The 17,081-nt window shown below is 48.1% G+C and overlaps 9 protein-coding genes across 9 annotated transcripts; 5 read left to right on the top strand and 4 right to left on the bottom strand.

Moving 5' to 3' along the window:
- Window positions 1-280: 280 nt before the first annotated feature.
- Window positions 281-937, top strand: SNOG_11932 (hypothetical protein; the record flags this gene model as incomplete). Its single annotated transcript, XM_001802115.1, has 2 exons — window positions 281-668; window positions 741-937. The coding sequence occupies 2 exons, from the start codon at window positions 281-283 to the stop codon at window positions 935-937; spliced, it is 585 nt and encodes a 194-aa protein (XP_001802167.1).
- Window positions 938-4,987: 4,050 nt separating this feature from the next.
- Window positions 4,988-6,224, top strand: SNOG_11931 (hypothetical protein; the record flags this gene model as incomplete). Its single annotated transcript, XM_001802114.1, has 3 exons — window positions 4,988-5,047; window positions 5,232-5,249; window positions 5,334-6,224. The coding sequence occupies 3 exons, from the start codon at window positions 4,988-4,990 to the stop codon at window positions 6,222-6,224; spliced, it is 969 nt and encodes a 322-aa protein (XP_001802166.1).
- Window positions 6,225-6,447: 223 nt separating this feature from the next.
- Window positions 6,448-6,982, top strand: SNOG_11930 (hypothetical protein; the record flags this gene model as incomplete). The annotated part of the gene is made up of 4 exons (XM_001802113.1): window positions 6,448-6,456; window positions 6,538-6,549; window positions 6,626-6,645; window positions 6,676-6,982. 4 exons carry the CDS (start codon window positions 6,448-6,450, stop codon window positions 6,980-6,982), a joined length of 348 nt encoding a protein of 115 aa, XP_001802165.1.
- A 605-nt stretch (window positions 6,983-7,587) lies between these two features.
- On the top strand, window positions 7,588-8,708 carry SNOG_11929 (hypothetical protein; the record flags this gene model as incomplete). The annotated part of the gene is made up of 2 exons (XM_001802112.1): window positions 7,588-8,049; window positions 8,106-8,708. The coding sequence occupies 2 exons, from the start codon at window positions 7,588-7,590 to the stop codon at window positions 8,706-8,708; spliced, it is 1,065 nt and encodes a 354-aa protein (XP_001802164.1).
- Window positions 8,709-9,145: 437 nt separating this feature from the next.
- SNOG_11928 (hypothetical protein) lies at window positions 9,146-10,330 on the bottom strand (the record flags this gene model as incomplete). Its single annotated transcript, XM_001802111.1, has 4 exons — window positions 9,146-9,156; window positions 9,232-9,756; window positions 9,791-10,230; window positions 10,320-10,330. The coding sequence occupies 4 exons, from the start codon at window positions 10,328-10,330 to the stop codon at window positions 9,146-9,148; spliced, it is 987 nt and encodes a 328-aa protein (XP_001802163.1).
- A 653-nt stretch (window positions 10,331-10,983) lies between these two features.
- SNOG_11927 (hypothetical protein) lies at window positions 10,984-12,030 on the top strand (the record flags this gene model as incomplete). The annotated part of the gene is made up of 1 exon (XM_001802110.1): window positions 10,984-12,030. One exon carries the CDS (start codon window positions 10,984-10,986, stop codon window positions 12,028-12,030), a length of 1,047 nt encoding a protein of 348 aa, XP_001802162.1.
- Window positions 12,031-12,113: 83 nt separating this feature from the next.
- Window positions 12,114-13,091, bottom strand: SNOG_11926 (hypothetical protein; the record flags this gene model as incomplete). Its single annotated transcript, XM_001802109.1, has 1 exon — window positions 12,114-13,091. One exon carries the CDS (start codon window positions 13,089-13,091, stop codon window positions 12,114-12,116), a length of 978 nt encoding a protein of 325 aa, XP_001802161.1.
- Window positions 13,092-13,607: 516 nt separating this feature from the next.
- On the bottom strand, window positions 13,608-14,786 carry SNOG_11925 (hypothetical protein; the record flags this gene model as incomplete). Its single annotated transcript, XM_001802108.1, has 1 exon — window positions 13,608-14,786. One exon carries the CDS (start codon window positions 14,784-14,786, stop codon window positions 13,608-13,610), a length of 1,179 nt encoding a protein of 392 aa, XP_001802160.1.
- Window positions 14,787-15,998: 1,212 nt separating this feature from the next.
- Window positions 15,999-17,072, bottom strand: SNOG_11924 (hypothetical protein; the record flags this gene model as incomplete). Its single annotated transcript, XM_001802107.1, has 1 exon — window positions 15,999-17,072. One exon carries the CDS (start codon window positions 17,070-17,072, stop codon window positions 15,999-16,001), a length of 1,074 nt encoding a protein of 357 aa, XP_001802159.1.
- Between the last annotated feature and the right edge of the window lie 9 nt (window positions 17,073-17,081).

Below are 17,081 nucleotides of genomic sequence, written 5' to 3'. Positions count from 1 at the left end.
TTTATGTGGAGAGGATCACTTTGGACCTCGCTTCTTATTTGCAGAGGTCGCAGCAAGCGCTGCACGTTGTGGTGGCGTGGTAGAGAGCGATTAAAGTGTGGGTGTGAAAGTGGTGTTCGCAAAAAATCACGCTTAGGCGAGCAAACGTTCGACGCGCGATCGTACCTAGCGCTCAAGTATCATTGGACGAAAGAACCCCACATCTATATCTTATTCAGCCTAGTGCCTACGAGCCAACATAAAAGCGACACGACCTGCATACAGTCCCATCACTGGCAAAATGCTGCCTTCAAGCCCACCTTCCAAACGCTCATCCATAGATATTCAAAATTTATACAATGCCATCGACTCCGCCACACCTGACCGCCTGCGTACTTTGTTGAAGAACCTGATTACTACGTCTCCTGCGAATTTCGAATCTATTCAAGGCGAATTAATGCTCCAGCATGGTGCGCTAAAAAGGGCCTGGTCAGAGAATGATAATGATGAAGATGATGAAGATGACGACGACGATAGTTCAGAGGATTCAGGACACGATAACGAGTCAGATAACTCTGACGGACAAACTGATGCGCCAGCAAACAGGCAGCGTTTCGAGATTTGCGAGCAGTGTAACGAGGAGTACGACGTTCTGCATAACAATAAGAAGAGCTGCCAATGGCATGAAGGTAAGCTACATCCATCATCCCTACTGAAATACGACCCAGATAGAGAGGTGTTACTAAGCTAATAATATTCAGGCGAACAAGAAGTAGACTGGGACGGCGACTTCTGGGCCGATCACGACGAGCGTTGTCATGGCACGATCGATACACCTGAAATGCGCAAGGAGCACCCCGAGGGTTTTGTGTGGGATTGCTGCGACGAACCGGGGGATGCAGCTGGGTGCAAGACGAGTAGACACCGACCAAATCGTGCGAAGAGGGTGCGGATATAGGAATCAGGACGCAAGTATGCAGTGCCATCAATCAGCACGGATCATGGAGGGGCTAGCTAATGGGAAGGGTACCCTATCCGAAATTCTCGCTATGCTTCTGCCCTCGAACATACATGAAAACGTTTTTCTACCCAGAACATGTTGACAGGCTTTCATCGTTCCTTGAAGCTGATGTGTGCTATAGCCCGTTCGCTTATAAGTTAATCTATGTTAGGTGATTTACTACTTCAATATAGAGACCGAGGTAGAGCATAAGAATGCGGGCCTTATCCACCTTATAAGAAAGTGGAGAACATTGCACGAGGCTGTCTACACTAACGTTAATGTTGAAATGATCATCTGTTAGAGCTCTATTAGGATAAGAAATGGCTACCCCCACTGGCCTTCCAGATCTTCATTCCTCAAGCAAGCCCGGTGGCAAGCTATGTAGTAATTCTATGTCTAATTGAGCTATATACCTTCCCTCCGACCCTTCAACAAATACAACTGTTAAAGATCCTTACGGCTTCAATCGCCCCACGACTGCCGTGCTCAGTATCGTGTAAGAAGATGTATTCATACTCAAGCTATTCCAGGCACGATCAGGGATGTCATACCCTAGCTCTCTTACCAGACGTAGAATACCACGCTACTTCGTCCGCTTATTGGTTTTATCGATGTCGATCTTATAAAACCTTACGCCCTCCTTTCATCTCTCGACACGACGTTATGCTTCTTCCCTTGCTACTTCCTCCAAGCAGTACGTTGAAACAAACGGCGTAGCAACGCGATTTCTCCAATTAAGGTGCCTTAGAATCTGCCGACGCAACTAGCAACTGCGGCTGCCGAAGTCTATCTCTGTAGCTCTATTCTCCGCAATTATTCCCCTGCCGGCCTTTGGTTTGGCAGGGAATCGTCATCCTCCACTCAGAACAAGATCTAATGCTCGATCATGTTACACTAAAATCGTTAGCCTCGTAGCGTGCAAAGTAATGTTAGCACGAAGGTAAAGGTAAGCTAAGCGCGGTACAACGTAACCCTTTTTGTATGCGAGTTGTACTACATGCTACGTGCAACTCCCGCTATAAAGAAGTTCCAGTAGCTTCTATGACTGTCCGTAACCAGTCACTTAATGCCCTACTAGTCACTTCTGCATGTCACGGGACGCCTGTGCGTGACTAGTTGTGTTGTGTAACAGCATTGCCTTACCGTCTACTAATATTCGAGCGACACAAAGCCAGGTAAGATGTGCTGCAGAATCCTCGTCTACGTAGCAAAGCACCTCAGTAAAATCTATCAAGATCGAGAAACTAGCATCGCCGGATATGTTACAGCTCAACCGAGGTGAATAGCTGGTTGTGAAATGTCCTATGTTGGTCCGGAAAGCATCAAATTTGGCCAAATGCTGTGACATGTCTTCGAATATCATCCCATACCCCGTCGTTGTTGTTGCTAGACAAGCCTATCTCCTCATGTGCCTTTTCCCTCGTTAGCCGAAAAAAACTCAACACTCGACGCGGAAACATACATCTTGCATAATGTGAAGGTTAAGATAACCTCTATTCAAGGGAGTGGAAGGTTAGCCTTTTGCTCCGCGACACGTAATCTCCGTGAATGTGTCTGAATCCAACAATATTATTGTTCTCTCCTAACTCTTTACGCGGTTGCTGTGCTCAGTCGAAGCATGCTGGATAGGAATAATGGAGAAAACTACCTATTCTCGTGCTGCTCTACAAAAGATGATATGCATAGCGAACTGAGTACAGAGGCCGCTGTTGCGTGGCAGCAGCTATTTGATCGATCATTCGGGCACACTGCTATTTTCAGAATACTAGTCGCCGGCAACGACAATTCGTGGTAGGAAAAATGGCTCTCCCACCGCACTTTAGCACCAGTTAAGCAAGCGAACTAATCTTCCTTGCTTTCTACAAACAACTACTGATGCTAATAGTCTTTCATGTGAACGGGCTGTAGAAACTTTACTCCAGCTACCTAGTCCAAACCCTATTTACAGTCGAGATGAAGAGAAGGACAGTAGTGTAGGCGGCCTCCTAATTGTTTGGGTTCGCGCACGGCCCACATGCTGCTAGGGAAAGAGTGGTGGAAGGAAGGAAGCGAGTAGCTAGCAGCCTAGTTATGTGACGCAGGGCTCAGCCCGTTACAGTGGTCCTCCTTGTCACACTCTCCATAAGCTGAACGTCCAAGACTCCCTACAACGCCGTACCAAAATGCACAAACAGGACATCTGAATCGTTCCGAACGTCAAAGAAGACTTTTGAGATATGTTCGTGCTGAAGGATATCTTGCAGCGTCTTCTGTTCGGTACCGGCGGTCTTAAACGCTTATGCGCCTATGCATATCGAGCAGGCAGAAGCTCCCGGTTGGGGTATCCATATCAATCAGGGGCGACGATGGAAAGAGAGCCCTCACGGTAAAGGTTTGTGCATTCGAGATCCATAAACAAAGTTGATGAGTGTATTTATTTATTTATTTATTCTAGATATAAAACGCAAACTGGGAGTATTATTAAAAAATAAGCTAGACTAAAAGGAGATAGTAATTGCTCTTTACTATTAGCATAAAAAAGCGTTAAAAAAGTATAAAATATATAATCTAGTATTAGTTAATAGTTCTAAGCAAGGCTAGTATAGGCACTACTAACTAATACCTAAACTTCTTAAAAATTATCTTAGGCATAATAATAACTACTCTGCTTTAAGCTAAGCTTAAAAGGCATAATTTTTATAGTATACTTAACTATAAAAAAGTAGTGCGCGCAGTTACGCATAAGTTAAGGATAGATTTTATATTAGTATCTAAGTACTATAGTCTTCTATCTCTTTATATCTTTATATTACTATTACTATTACTATTATTATAACTATTATTAAATATCTTATAATCTAATAAATATTAAGGTATATTCTCTTCTTAGTAACCTGCTGCTCTTTCTAATACTTAACCTTGCTAGATTACGTTATATTACCTTTAATACTATTAAAGCCTAATAGCTAATATATTATTAAGATTATATATTTAAGCTTATCTAGATACGTTAGCTTACTAGCTATATTTAAAGGCAGCTAGTAGATAGATAGCTATGCTACTACGTTATTAATATTATAAAATTAGTTCTATAAGTTAGTTATTAGCTTTCTTGCTACTAACTACCTTCTTATATAATATAACGTTAGTTATATTATACTATAAGGCAGTAGTAGCGTTATATACCTCTATATTATAGACGTAATTAAGGTATACTAGCTAGAATATGCGCTACTAAGTTACTCTATCTCTAGAAATAATTCTTATATAGATAAGAGAGCAATAAGTAAGCAGGCAGCTATGCTTATAGACTAAATAGCAGAGTGTTATATAGTAACAGATTCTTATAGCTATAAGAAGAATTTCTTTAAGAAGCTTTAGAAGCTAGCGAGCGTTAAATAGATAGCGATAATCCTAAGAGCAACGCATTTAATATAGCTGCTTTTTTATAAAGCACCTGCTGCTATAGGTGCTAAGTAAGGTAGCTTATTAGCAGCGAGCCTATCTATTAGATTGCAGAGTTCTAGAGTATTAGTATTTAATATTTAATGCTAGGACTTATATATAGAAAAGTTACTTAACGAGAGCAGAGGGGGCTGTTGCTGTATTACATTAGTAAGATTAACTAGAGTACAAAATATAGTCACAAAATATAGTTTACAAAATTAGTAGCCGAAGCTAACCTTAATGAGTGTATAACTGAAGGTGCATAGCGAACGACAATTCAGTCGAATAAATCACCGATTTGCTCTAGGTTATCAATAATCTTCGTCTTAATGTCCTTCATACTAAATACAAAGGTAATAACGCTACAAACAGGTATAAAGTCGAGATAATGCCCGACATCTCAACGACAGCCTGATTCATCTTTCTAATGCGCCTGCAGAGAATAACTCCAGGAATATTTGCAGTGTGTACGTGTTTGATAATAACTGGATGAAAGAATTTAGACCATATAACACCACAGCAACGATTAGTCAAATCGGGGGACGTCCATAGTACAAAGCTTGTGAGAGCTAGTGAGTCATGCGCATAAGGAAGAAGCCGATCATTTTACTGATGTTGTATTTGGTGAAGCTACGAACAGTATGTATACATAAGTGGCTGTAAACAACGCTAGTGCTAGATAGGTAGTCGCATCTCAACACATGTGAGGTCCACTACAAGTAGGGAAAGAGAAACTCTAAATTGTGACAAAGCCTCAGCCAAGCCGGAAAGGGCCTCACAACTTGTAGCTCTATCGTATATAAAGTTATTATATTTTCTGAAGTGGCGAGCCACCTGTGAGGTACGTTATAGGGTGTTGTTGGGTGGGGTGATCGCTAAGCTGAGGCGATCATTAACTCGACACGCACGGTATACTGATTGGTAGATCACGAACGACGTGCACGTCAGTCTAGCTGATACGAACTTCAGCCATGTTGTGGTCTTACCCCTCCTAAAACTCTTCAGCACACACCCTTCCAGCCACTATCCACCGCTGAAAAGTCTTTGGGAGCCTCCACAAGAGTTGAGAAACTGCGTCGACTTGGTCTCGATGCGTCTACTTCGCAACAATGATTATGGAGGTTTCAGCCTTACGGACCTCCATGGGAACAACGTTCCGCCTTACGCTATTTTGTCACATACTTGGGGACTTGATGCTGACGAAGTGAGCTTCGAAGACGTCGGAAACTACGCAGATGCGCTGTCAGTCCTAGCGAAGCCCGGCTATATCAAACTGCAATTTTGTGCTCGGCGAGTTGCTCAAGATGGATTGCAATACTTTTGGGTTGACACAGCATGCATCAATAAGCAAAGCGATCGGGAGCTCTCTGAAGCCATCAATTTCATGTACCACTGGTACCAGCGCGCAGCAAGATGTTACGTCTACTTATCCGACGTTGTGGCTAGCGATGGGTGGGAAAAGTTCCGCCAAAGCAGATGGTTCACTCGGGGCTGGACCCTGCAAGAACTGCTAGCTCCGAGGCGAGTCGATTTCTACGATGCGAACGGAAAACATCTTGGCGATAAGCATACGATCGCTGAGCAGATCAGCTATGCAACCAAAATACCACATGGCGCACTAACCGACCAACCTCTACACAATTTCAGCGTGGAGGAGCGACTAACCTGGGCGCAGCATCGCCGAACGAAGCGTGAGGAGGATGGCGCATATTCTCTGCTCGGTATCTTCGATGTCTCAATGCCACTTGTCTATGGAGAGGGTAAAGACAAGGCGTATTATAGGCTCCTGCACGAAATAGAATCGTCCGGCCACTGACAGATGTTTCGAAAGTACAGCCAGTACTTGCCGTCGGAAGATTTGCCTGATGTCGGAAAGGCCTTAGGGACGGAGCTAGCCCCTACGATCAGAATGGCCGACTCTACATTGTCTAGTTCAGATGCCAAGGGGAAGCAGATGGAACAAAATTGGGACGCTGACCGAAAAGAATGGATACAAATGCATTGGAGTTCCGAATATAATAGGCATTACCGAAAACAATATGTCGGAGGTATGTAATTTGTCTAGCTTGATCCCTATAGCAGCTAATATTCAGATAGACAGTTGGGTGTTTTTGGACTGGGTAGTCTAGATATGTTACGATGTAAGTCTCTCTTGATTTGTGGGCAAGCGCGACTTGCGACTTACCTTCAATGAGATGCAACTCTGTTCTGTACTAGCGCTGTCTCCAGCTGAGCGAGTGAGTAAGAAGCGATATAGAGAGGTTCAGGGCAGCGTTAGAGCTTGCATACACCAAAGGGCCACTTGAGGCGCAGCGTATAAAGGCAGAGCAAAGGCTAGGGAATGCCGTTGACCGGACAGTAGTCCTGGCGTTACTGGAGCGTCTCACGGTCCACTCGCACGGCGTCGAGACGGACTTCTGGGACCTTGACAGCTTCCACTACCTTTTCAGCCATCTAACCCTCCGCTATCTTTACATCTCTCGCGTATCTCTGATCGAAGACATCCTAGTGCTTTCAGCACATACCTCCAAAACACCTCTGACATCGACTCGCACTCGACGAGTGCGAGATTAGCCAAGAGGCTTTGCGCGCTATCTTGAATAAACCTGCGAAGCTGAAGCATATACGATAGTCCTTCAGAAAATTCTGTCCTAGGCGCTCGTCGGTTGAGTTATCGCGGATGCTCTCTCAAGGGACGCTGGGCACTAGGGCTGTCTTGCCGCTGAACAACAGCTCGACGGTCAACAACCGCCGGCTCTTCAATTTGAGCTATGCAACGGGCTTTTGCTAGATCCGATGCGGTTGAAGCCTCATGTACTTCATTTTCTTCTATTATGTCTTTTCTACTATTCCAGTAGCTCAGATCATACGGCGATTATAGCCTCGGCAGCGGCTACGTCTCTGTGTTGCGGCACTACCTCGCAAATTGTGAGGAACGGGACTAACGCCGCGAACGCGAAATGGCGGATTGGCGTAAGAATTTGTGACGATTAGATGATCTCCATCGCAGATTAATTACTTCTCGCCACCTAATAACATTAGCGCAGTTGTATGTGAGCACATAAAACCAATGCGACAAGCATGCCGAGTCGCTTGGTATATTTGTCTTCGCCTTTGGTAGACAGCACATTTTTTCACAGGACGCAACCCATCAAATTCCTCGCGACCCGACATCAACTATGCATTTTTCTAGTCTCCTCACAGGACTGTTGACCGTCGCCGCCGTGCAAGGGGCGGCGATAAGCGCAGACAACCAGCTTATCAAGCGTGCAGCTCTGACAGAGGTGCAAGACTTTGGCAGCAACCCGTCGGGGATCAAGATGTTTATCTACGTTCCTCAGAAGCTGCAAGCGAAGCCACCAGTCGTGCTGGTGCTTCATGCATGCGCATGGAACGCGAACAAGTTTTTCGCGACTACAAAATATGGTCAGCTCGCCGATCAGCACGGATATGTCCTCATCTATGGACAAACACCGACAGATGGTGCATGCTGGGACGTTTCCTCTAAGCAATCGTTGACTCACGATGGTGGCAGCGACAGCACGGGCCTGGCGAACATGGTGAGGTATGCATTAAAGAAGTACAGTGGTGATGCCAGTAAAGTGTATGTTACTGGCGAGTCCTCTGGGGCGATGATGACAGTAAGCCTTTCTCTCTTGTCCAGGTCGTTGATGCATCGCACTAAACTGTGGAACAGCAAGTGATGTCGGCTGTCTACCCCGACATCTTCGCAGCAGCATCCGAATTCAGTGGCGAACCGGCAGGTTGCTTCTTCACCGGCACTGTCAGAGGATGGAACAGCCAGTGCGCCGGCGGACAGCTCCACAAAACACCAGCGCAGTGGGCCGAACAGGTTCACGCCATGTATCCAGGCTACAGTGGCCAGTACCCAAGAATGCAGGTCTACCATGGTGATGTCGACAAGACACTGAACATCGCCAGTTTCAACGAGTCGATCAAGGAGTGGTCTGGTATCTTTGGATACTCGGGAAACCCGACTCAGACTCAGAATAACAATCCTGGTGCGAAGCTTACGAAGTACATCTATGGCGAACGGCTCCAGGGCATCTGGGGTCATGGCATCGGCCACGTTGTTCCTACCAATGAAACTGAGGCCTTGAAGTGGTTTGGAATCATTGTAAATGTTGCCTCTCAACTCGCACACGATGTAACTAACATACATTTAGTCCTAGCCATGAGCCCCGAACATTGGCATGAGCGCTTGAAGCGAAGGCTGGGGATACATGTAATCGCGGAGAGCAAGATCAGAGAACCCGTTTCAGCATGGATAAATGAATAAACGTATCGCGAAAAATAACATACTACGTCGTGGCTTTCGCGCAGTGTTTGCTTGGTTGTTTGATTGCAAAACCCTCAGCATTGCGTTGACACGAGGGCTCGCAGCGGACAGTAAGGCGTCGCGTCTGATCAAGCTAAGCTCTCCAGCCTGAACGGGATGGGAAGCTAAGTGCAACCAAGCTTTATATCTCGAAACGCTAGCCTTGTCGATCAGCTTCCTATGCTCTTAGGTTATCGAATAGAAATGACATCGCGAGTACTGTTCTCTTTTAATTCGCCGTCTATCTTAATATGTGATCAACTTCTTAAATTACTAAAGTTTAAATTAAACAAAGGCTAAATTTAAGATCACGCCTAAAAGAAGTAGATTAGTAAATACTATAAAGACATCTAAGAGATAACCTTCTAATATCTTTCAAAAGTCAAATTTTATTTTCTTTAAACTTCCTCTAAGTCTTATGAACGTAGACCTTTTTACTCTATACTAGCTCTCGGGACAGCGAAGGGGCTATAGCTAAATGTACCATGGGGGTCAGCCTTCTTGCGGATGCTCTGTAACTTCTTGAACGTCTCATCGTCGTAGTAGCACTTCCACACCTCTGGCTTCGACAGGTCCCAGTCTCCCCACGATCCCCAGAGGAGACGTCGATCCGTGTCGCTGTAATGCTTCTTCAGGCCCTCATCATTCTTCCTCTGCCACTCCTCAGCCTCGGGTCTGCTGCTCTTCGTATCCTCCGGCAGGTGAGGGCCAGGAACGGTGTAGAAGGCATCCCAGGTACCGCTGATGATGCTGTCGCGGTTGGCGATGGCCGTACCGTTCTTGGCAAGGCCGTTCTTGATGAACATGGAATTCTCGCCGCCATACATCTGTATCTGGGACGAGATCCAGAGACCAGGTTTCCCCTTGGGGTTCTCCTTGCTACCGATGATCTCACTCACGCGGCCTTGAAACCACTCGGACCAGTCAGGGCTCGTAAACTTCTTGGTCGTGTAGGTGCGCTTGATGTACGGAAAGTCAAACTCACGAGCCTTGTCGAGGAAGCCACTTAGTATAGATCTGAGACGCGGGCAATGGCGTTTTGCCTTCAAGATCTTTATTCAAAATGATTGGCTTCTCGGTGTCGTATGGAACTTTCTTGATCTCTTCAAAAAAGGATGGATCGTACGCGGGCTCGCCCTTGATGTTCAGGAATTGAGCCCAGCAAACGATCATGGCGTATTTGCCATCGAGTAATTTTTCCAAATTCTCTGGATGATCCACATGCCCTACAGCCTTTCTGAGCTGATCTTTCGTGCCGGGATACACAGCTACGAGATCTGCCGAGCGACTGGTGACGTTGACAGTGAAGTCGTAGCCGCGCGGAAGGTTCGGATCCTCGGCTTTGCGACGAAGAATGTCGAGCAGGGCTTTGTACGTGTTGTCGCGGTAGACAAAACCAATCCACAGGCCCTTCGAGCCCTCGTAGTCTTTGTCCTGCTGGACCTCGATTTTGTAGTGCGTAACAACTCCAAAGTTGCCAGGACTACCACCGCATATACCGAACGATAAGATGAGGCAGGCCCCCCATATATGAAGTTGCTGATTCCCAGCGGTCAGGATCACGTGACTTACGCCCAGGCCATCTCTCGTGCGACAGATACTCACAACAGTGGGTATTATCCACAACACTACTATTATTCCTACTACCATTTAAACCTACTACACGCTTAGATTTGAGCCTACCCCTTAAGGCTAGCTTCAGCTTAGGTTAGAGCTTATTTTGATATTGTTGTACCTACCAATGAGACTAAGGACTTTAAAGTGGTTTGGAATCACTGCAAGTGCCCCCTGGCAATGTCATGTACGCACGGTTTTTTAGCACGAATGCATCTCGGGCTGGGTCCTGTTTGGTACTTCGCATATCCCGAGCCCCACAATTCGTCGCGTCTAGACCTCCAAGATGGTCTTGGAAGAACATGGGTAAAGTCTTCAGCTGCTTGTATCGAGGCGAGTCAGGTAGCCACATGGTAGACTAAGTCTGAAAATGTATATCACACACTGCATCTACCAATTACATACTATCTGTCCCATCCAAAGAATAGCGGGACGACCGTATCAGGCAAGTCAGTCTTATCCTGCTAGGCTTTATGAATACAGTTGAGATATGTGTCAGTAATAGTCTATGCTCGAAATTATAGACTTGGGGTGCTTTTGTGCGCTTGGAGACGTGGACCATAAGTATACATATATGCTTTAATGCCCAGGACTAGTGCGACCAACGTGCTCTACACTCATCATGCGTATTTTGTACTTCACCACTCTTACGGCGATCGCTGTTGGCGGCAGCGCCAGTCCAACCCCACCATCGCCCCCCAAAAATTGCTACCTCCCCAAGCGACTCATCGGACTTGAGGAACATGTTGTTTCGCCCTCTCTTGAAGCCGAAGTCGTCGCATCTGGTATTGCTAATCGAAGTGCGCCTGGTATACTCGACAAGCTGAAAGATGTAGGTGCTGGTCGTATCACCGCCATGGACACTGGCATGCTGTCGCTTATGGTGCTTTCCCAGCAGTCTGCGTCCGGTCTGGATAACGTCGAAGGCTGTCGCAAAGCAAACGATGATGTCGCGTCTGCCATCGCGGCGTACCCAAAGCGATACGCTGGTTTTGCCAACATCCCCATGGCTCTTCCCGAAGACGCAGCCGCAGAACTTCAACGCGCCGTTGCAAAGCTTGGCTTCAAGGGCGCTATGATCTGGAACCATCTCAAAGACGGCAGTTACTACGACTCAGCGCGCTTTGACCCGGTTTTCGCCATGGCCGAGAAACTTGATGTTCCAATTTACCTCCATCCTGCTGCTCCTACGGCCGAACTAGCTTCGAAATTGTACGCTGGAAACTATCCCGCTACAAGAGCAGGGCGACTGGGCACCAACTCATGGGGCTGGCATGTCGATGTTGGAACACATGTGTTACGGCTGTACGGCGCTGGCCTTTTCGATCGCTTTCCGAAGCTCAAGCTCATCATTGGGCACAATGGAGAAGACCTACCCATGTTCATCGATCGAATCGACTCGACGGGACTGAGGAACGATACGACTTTCGATCGCGTCTGGAACACCAATATCTGGACTACCACGAGTGCTTTCTTTACCGTGCGCGCGTTCCAGCAGCTGAGACAAGTGACTTCCATCGAAAGGATCATGTACTCCGTGGACTATCCCTTCAGCAGCATGAGCGACGGATGGAAATTCATAGAGCAACTAGCCGAGAACAAGGTTTTGAGAAATGATGAGATGGACATGTTTGCATACAAGAATGCAGAAAGGCTCCTGAAGCTTTGATGAATGACAGAACGATAGAAGAGGAACATAGAAAACGCAAAGTGACGCCAAAAAATGTGAAAGCTTTCGGCGAGAACGCATAATCAGCTCCCACTACTTTCACCATTCAATGCCTTCCACTGAAACCCATCGCTCCTAGACCACCTTGATGGCCCTTTGCCATCGTAGTGGCAGTCTAGTAAGAGTGTGTTGAAGCCGTCTCCGGCATAGTAAGTTGGTCGTTGTTTTGGCATGGTCACCCATTCTTGCCGCTCCATGTCGAACCCTGCACCAGCCCACGGGAGCTTCTTCCAAACTTGTTCTGTGGTGATCTTGACTCTCGGTGTTTTGCTTCCATACGGGCGACGACTCCAGTCGTTCTGAGCGATCCATTGCCTCTCTTGTTCATGCGCATCCGGATCTTGTTCCACAGATAGGCCTTCGAGGAAGAATTGTATGCGTGCGCTGCACCCTCGCGTCATGCGGCTTTCGACAAGATCCCATAGCATGCCCAAAGTAACGAATTCCCGACTTTGATCCTGATGGCCCCAGCCGCCACTGCTACCATTGAAGATTCGACGCGCAAACCAAGATCCGGCAATCCCAGATCGATCGTGAGCCCACTCGTGCCACCAGTCGATGCGAGATATGGGCGGTTGAGAGACGAGCATCTTGCGCCACGAAGCTTCTCGCCGAGCAAATGCGCGACGCGTAGGCGCATGCATAGATGTGTTACGTGCCCAGGGCAATGAGGTAAGGTCTTCTGTGCGTGCAAAGCTGGCTCGTGATGGTACATGTTCCGTAGTCGGTCCCGCAACTAGCACTGGTGCAAAGTATGCTAGCATCGGATTGAGCACGCGTTCGACGCCTTCCTTCTCTTTGACGGGTTCTAGGAAGAGGTGCTGTTGGAGTAATGCGGAGCGCTTGATAGCCTCCTTCCAAGTCCGACAGACCATGGAGCAGTTGAGTAGTGCGCTGGTGGAGCATTGGTTCAGAAAGATTTCGACAAGCTCAGTAATGTTGAAGAACGTGTTACAGGCCTCGAAAGATGTGGCACGTGGCTGAGAGCTACGGGACGACATATGAAATATCGGATAAAATACTGTCTTGCTGCGATGCGGTGAAGGCAGCAAAAGATTGTGGGCGAAGGAGCAGAGTTGAAGCGGAAGAAGTAATTGACAGTTTGAGGATCAGAGGGTGTGCCTGCAGTAACTGCTTCTTAATTGCGCGAAACAGTCAAATACGGACAAGGCAAACGTCGCGCTATTGCTTGAGGCGTGCGATGAGGCTGTGCGGGCAACGAGATCATCGAAAGCAGGACTGGTGGAGCTTGGAGGCGCTGAAGCCGCGCACGCTGGTCGCCTGAATCTGGTCCGCGATGGCTGGCTGGTTGCCTCCCCGCTAGGTCGAAGATCGCGCACATGAGGCCACCAGAGCAATACCAGAAATAACACCAGAATACGATTTTATGTACAGAAACGAGATCGGCCAATTAATGTGCTTTTGCTCCGCATGCTGGCTGAAGAACCTAGGGATGCATCGGCCCGAGAGCCAGTTCACGACTTCCGCGCACCTAACAACAGAGCCTCATTCCTTGTCTATCGCCTCGTCCACTTCAACTTCACTTCCCTCGGCTTATTTATCTGCAGCGTCAACACGGGCTGACTATCCTGCAAAAGGCCCAACAGCCTCTCTCTAGCCTGCTTCACAGTCTGTCCTTTCTCAGCCACCGGCTCAACGCTGCACTTCCCAAACAGCGTCATGACGACCGACACGAACTCTACTTGAGACATTTTCTGGCCGGGACAATTGCGCGGGCCGCTGGACCAGGGCATGAAAGTACCTCGAGGCGGCACATACATTGAGTCCTGGCCTTCTGGAAACCAACGCGCGGGCTTGAAGTCGAGGGTGTCTGCTCCCCAGGTTGAGCGCGAGGTATGCAGGGCCATGATGTTGACGTGGACGGCGCATGGGGCTTGGAGAATGAACGAGTCGGATTTGGAACTTGATGGAAAGATTGTCTGGTTTGTTTCGACGGTGCGGATCAACAAGCTTACGGCAGGGTACACGCGCAGGGTTTCGAACATGACGGCCAGACATCGCGTCAACTTTGGAAAGATGGCCGTGTAATCTTCCAGCGATATCTGTTCATGATCCCCAGCCCCAAGCACAACATCGATCTCAGCTTGTATCCAAGCTTGCCATTCCGGGTAGGCTGCCAGGAGGCAGATTGCGTAAGACATTGTGTTTGACGTCGTGTCGAAGCCCGCGGCAGTAAAGATGAAGAGGTTTCCCGCGATCTCTTCTTCCGTGAGATATTGTTTGTTACCGCCAGTCGCAACAGACTTGCCGGATGAGCCCTGGTCATCGTCTTGCTCCCTACCTTGGTCCGAGAGGCGCACGAGCGTTGTCATAATGGTGTTTTGAAATTCCTTGGAATCAGCGGAGGAAATTCTCTTACGCTCTTGGTCGAGCATATCCACTGTGAGGTCCGGTAGCTTCACCATCGCTTGGCCTAGCTTCTTGGAGAGCTGTGGCATGAAAGGCAGTCGTAGGATTCCCGCGGGAATAAAGGCAGCAACAAGGAGTAGGTCGACGACCAACGCAATACCATCGACGTATGTCAAAGCCTTGGTAGCATCGCGATAGGAGGATGCAATGGAAAATGGCGTATGCCTGCCATATGCGACACGGGTCAGAACATTGATGGCAATCGCACGGAGGCCTGGAAGAGAATCCGAGGACTTGTCGGCTGCAGGAGACGTAGACAGTGTCATGGATTGAGATAAGGTCGAGGAAGAGAGTACATGATCAACGAGAGCTGATGCTTGCTGTACACCCTCTTTCCACACGTCTAGGCTGATCCGTTCGTTGAAGGTGGGAGCGATAATGCGGCGCTGCCTCGACCAGGACTCGTCTCTAGACTAGTGTTTTTCAGTGACTTTCTCATTCAAGAACTTGGTTAACCGCGCTTGAAATTCCGAATATCGAAAGGAATTCGAGAGGACAAGCATCGGCCAAAAGTGCCATCTTACCGTCACGAGATTTGGACCCAACACGCCCATGGTCTTTTTAGAGAGCTCTGGGTGATGAAAGTCCTTCCGTCTGGCTAACACTGACTGCGACATGGCTGGATCGGCACAAACGAGACGGTTGTGTCCAGTAGTGACCATGATAAAAGCATCCCCGAACTTTTCATGCGCAGCGCCTTTGTCGTGGAACTCCCAGCCCCAGCACGTCGCGTCGAAAACTGCGAAGATAGAAGCGGGAAGTATGGGTTTCAGTAAAGGCCGTAAAGGCTCGGAGATGAATGTGAATACAACCTGGAAAGAACGTGTAAGCTCAGAATATGTGCAACCATCAAATGGCCAGACCCAAGCGATTCAATGGTATCATATACTTCGAGGAGTATACGAGATGATAGGACTAACGCTGTCGGGATCATACGGGCATATGATAATGGGAAGACCAGTCGCACGAGCTGCATTGTAATTTCGGATGAAGATGCGCAGGTGAGACATAATCCATATTAGCAGAATGGCAACGATGCCGATAAGAAGGAGTCCCATCATCTCTCCGGGCGACCGGTTTCTGTCAAGAAGCGTTGATCGTGAGGCTATGCTGCTTCAGGAGTGATGAAAGGAAAAGCTTAAGTGACCGAGATGCCAGCAGGCACTGCAGAAATATATATTCATACATGATCATGTAGTCTTACGACGGATATTCGGTGTTCAAATGTGCAGATCAAGTTGTTTCCCCTAGGTCGGCGCTCAAGCGCCCATTTTTGCACCGGCTGTCCGTCATCCGGGTGAGCCCATTGTTAAAATCTGCCATTTCTGCACTAGCCTTCCCTGCGCACCTACCCATCCCCACACTTGACTCGTGTAATCGCATGCCAGAAAAATCGTACCATCCGGAAGCCAAGCTACCGGTACACCAAAAGCTGTGCGTTCTTGGCACCACAGCGCTCGTCGCAATTGTAAGCAGCATCAAAGCTGTTTTTCGTCTTCTTTCAATGGATACACCTTCACCGCTTCATTTGCCTTGATGATGGCTTCCCTCGCGCCCTCCCACGTCCGCCTCTTTCCTGTCTCAAAATAGCGGAACGCATGCGCTGTTTCAACTCCATTGTTCATGAGCAACGACATCTTTGGATCATGGATGAAGAATTTCCACCCCTTCCATCTGTAGCCAAGGTTCTCCATGCCCGTGCCGGCAGCATCGTGCAGGAATTGTTGGAACTCCCATGTCTTGACGGCCGAGGCATTGAAACCAAGCGGTTCCGCGCGAAACCGTGACGCGAGCCATGAGTGATGGGCATTAATCCATGCATTCATGGAGTCCCGTGATGGCAGAGGATGCACGCCTCGAAAGATGTTGGAGATGGCCATGGATTGCACATCGTTGAAGGAGAAGCCGTTGTTCTTGCCGTATGCCGAGTGGCAGAGAAGCGCCATGGAGTCGACGTATTGAGGCGGGAAGATATTCATCCATAATCGCACCAGTTCGGGGCCTTGATAGTCTGGCGGGCGAGACTTTTCGGGAAATGGCGCGACTTCGAGGTCTGCACTGTATCCTGTTGCGCAGATCACAGCTTCGACATCGTCCAGGACAGTGCCGTCGTTGAACTCAACCGAACGAGAGCTTAGAAAACGCCTGATACCGTGCATCGACACAATCTTGCCTTCCTTGAGTAATGGTACTATGCTGTTGGAAGCACCAGGCAGCGACAAGGCGATTGAAGGAGCGGGAGTTATCCTCCATGCGGGATCGAGCTTTCCCCAATGGTTACTCATGAACCATGCGAGTCCTTTATCTGTACACCACTGATAAAGTCCTGGAAGGTGGCGCTGAAAGAATGCGACGATCTGTCGGCGCCTCCATGTCACGTTCAGGTCGCCCGGTACGCCTTTGCGCCATGTTGGAAAGATGTATCCGCCCCGGCGATGCGACATGTAGACTTTTGGGGTGACTGTCAAGAGACTGTTTATGATATCGGAGGCAGTACTTGACATGCCGACGACGACAATGTTCTTGTCCTCTAGTCCGCAGGCGCTGTTCATGTCATGTCA

The sequence above is a fragment of the Parastagonospora nodorum genome (genome assembly GCF_000146915.1).
Source record: "Parastagonospora nodorum SN15 chromosome Unknown scaffold_20, whole genome shotgun sequence".
Lineage (NCBI taxonomy): Eukaryota > Fungi > Ascomycota > Dothideomycetes > Pleosporales > Phaeosphaeriaceae > Parastagonospora > Parastagonospora nodorum.
This window is presented reverse-complemented; position numbering and strand designations above follow the sequence as displayed.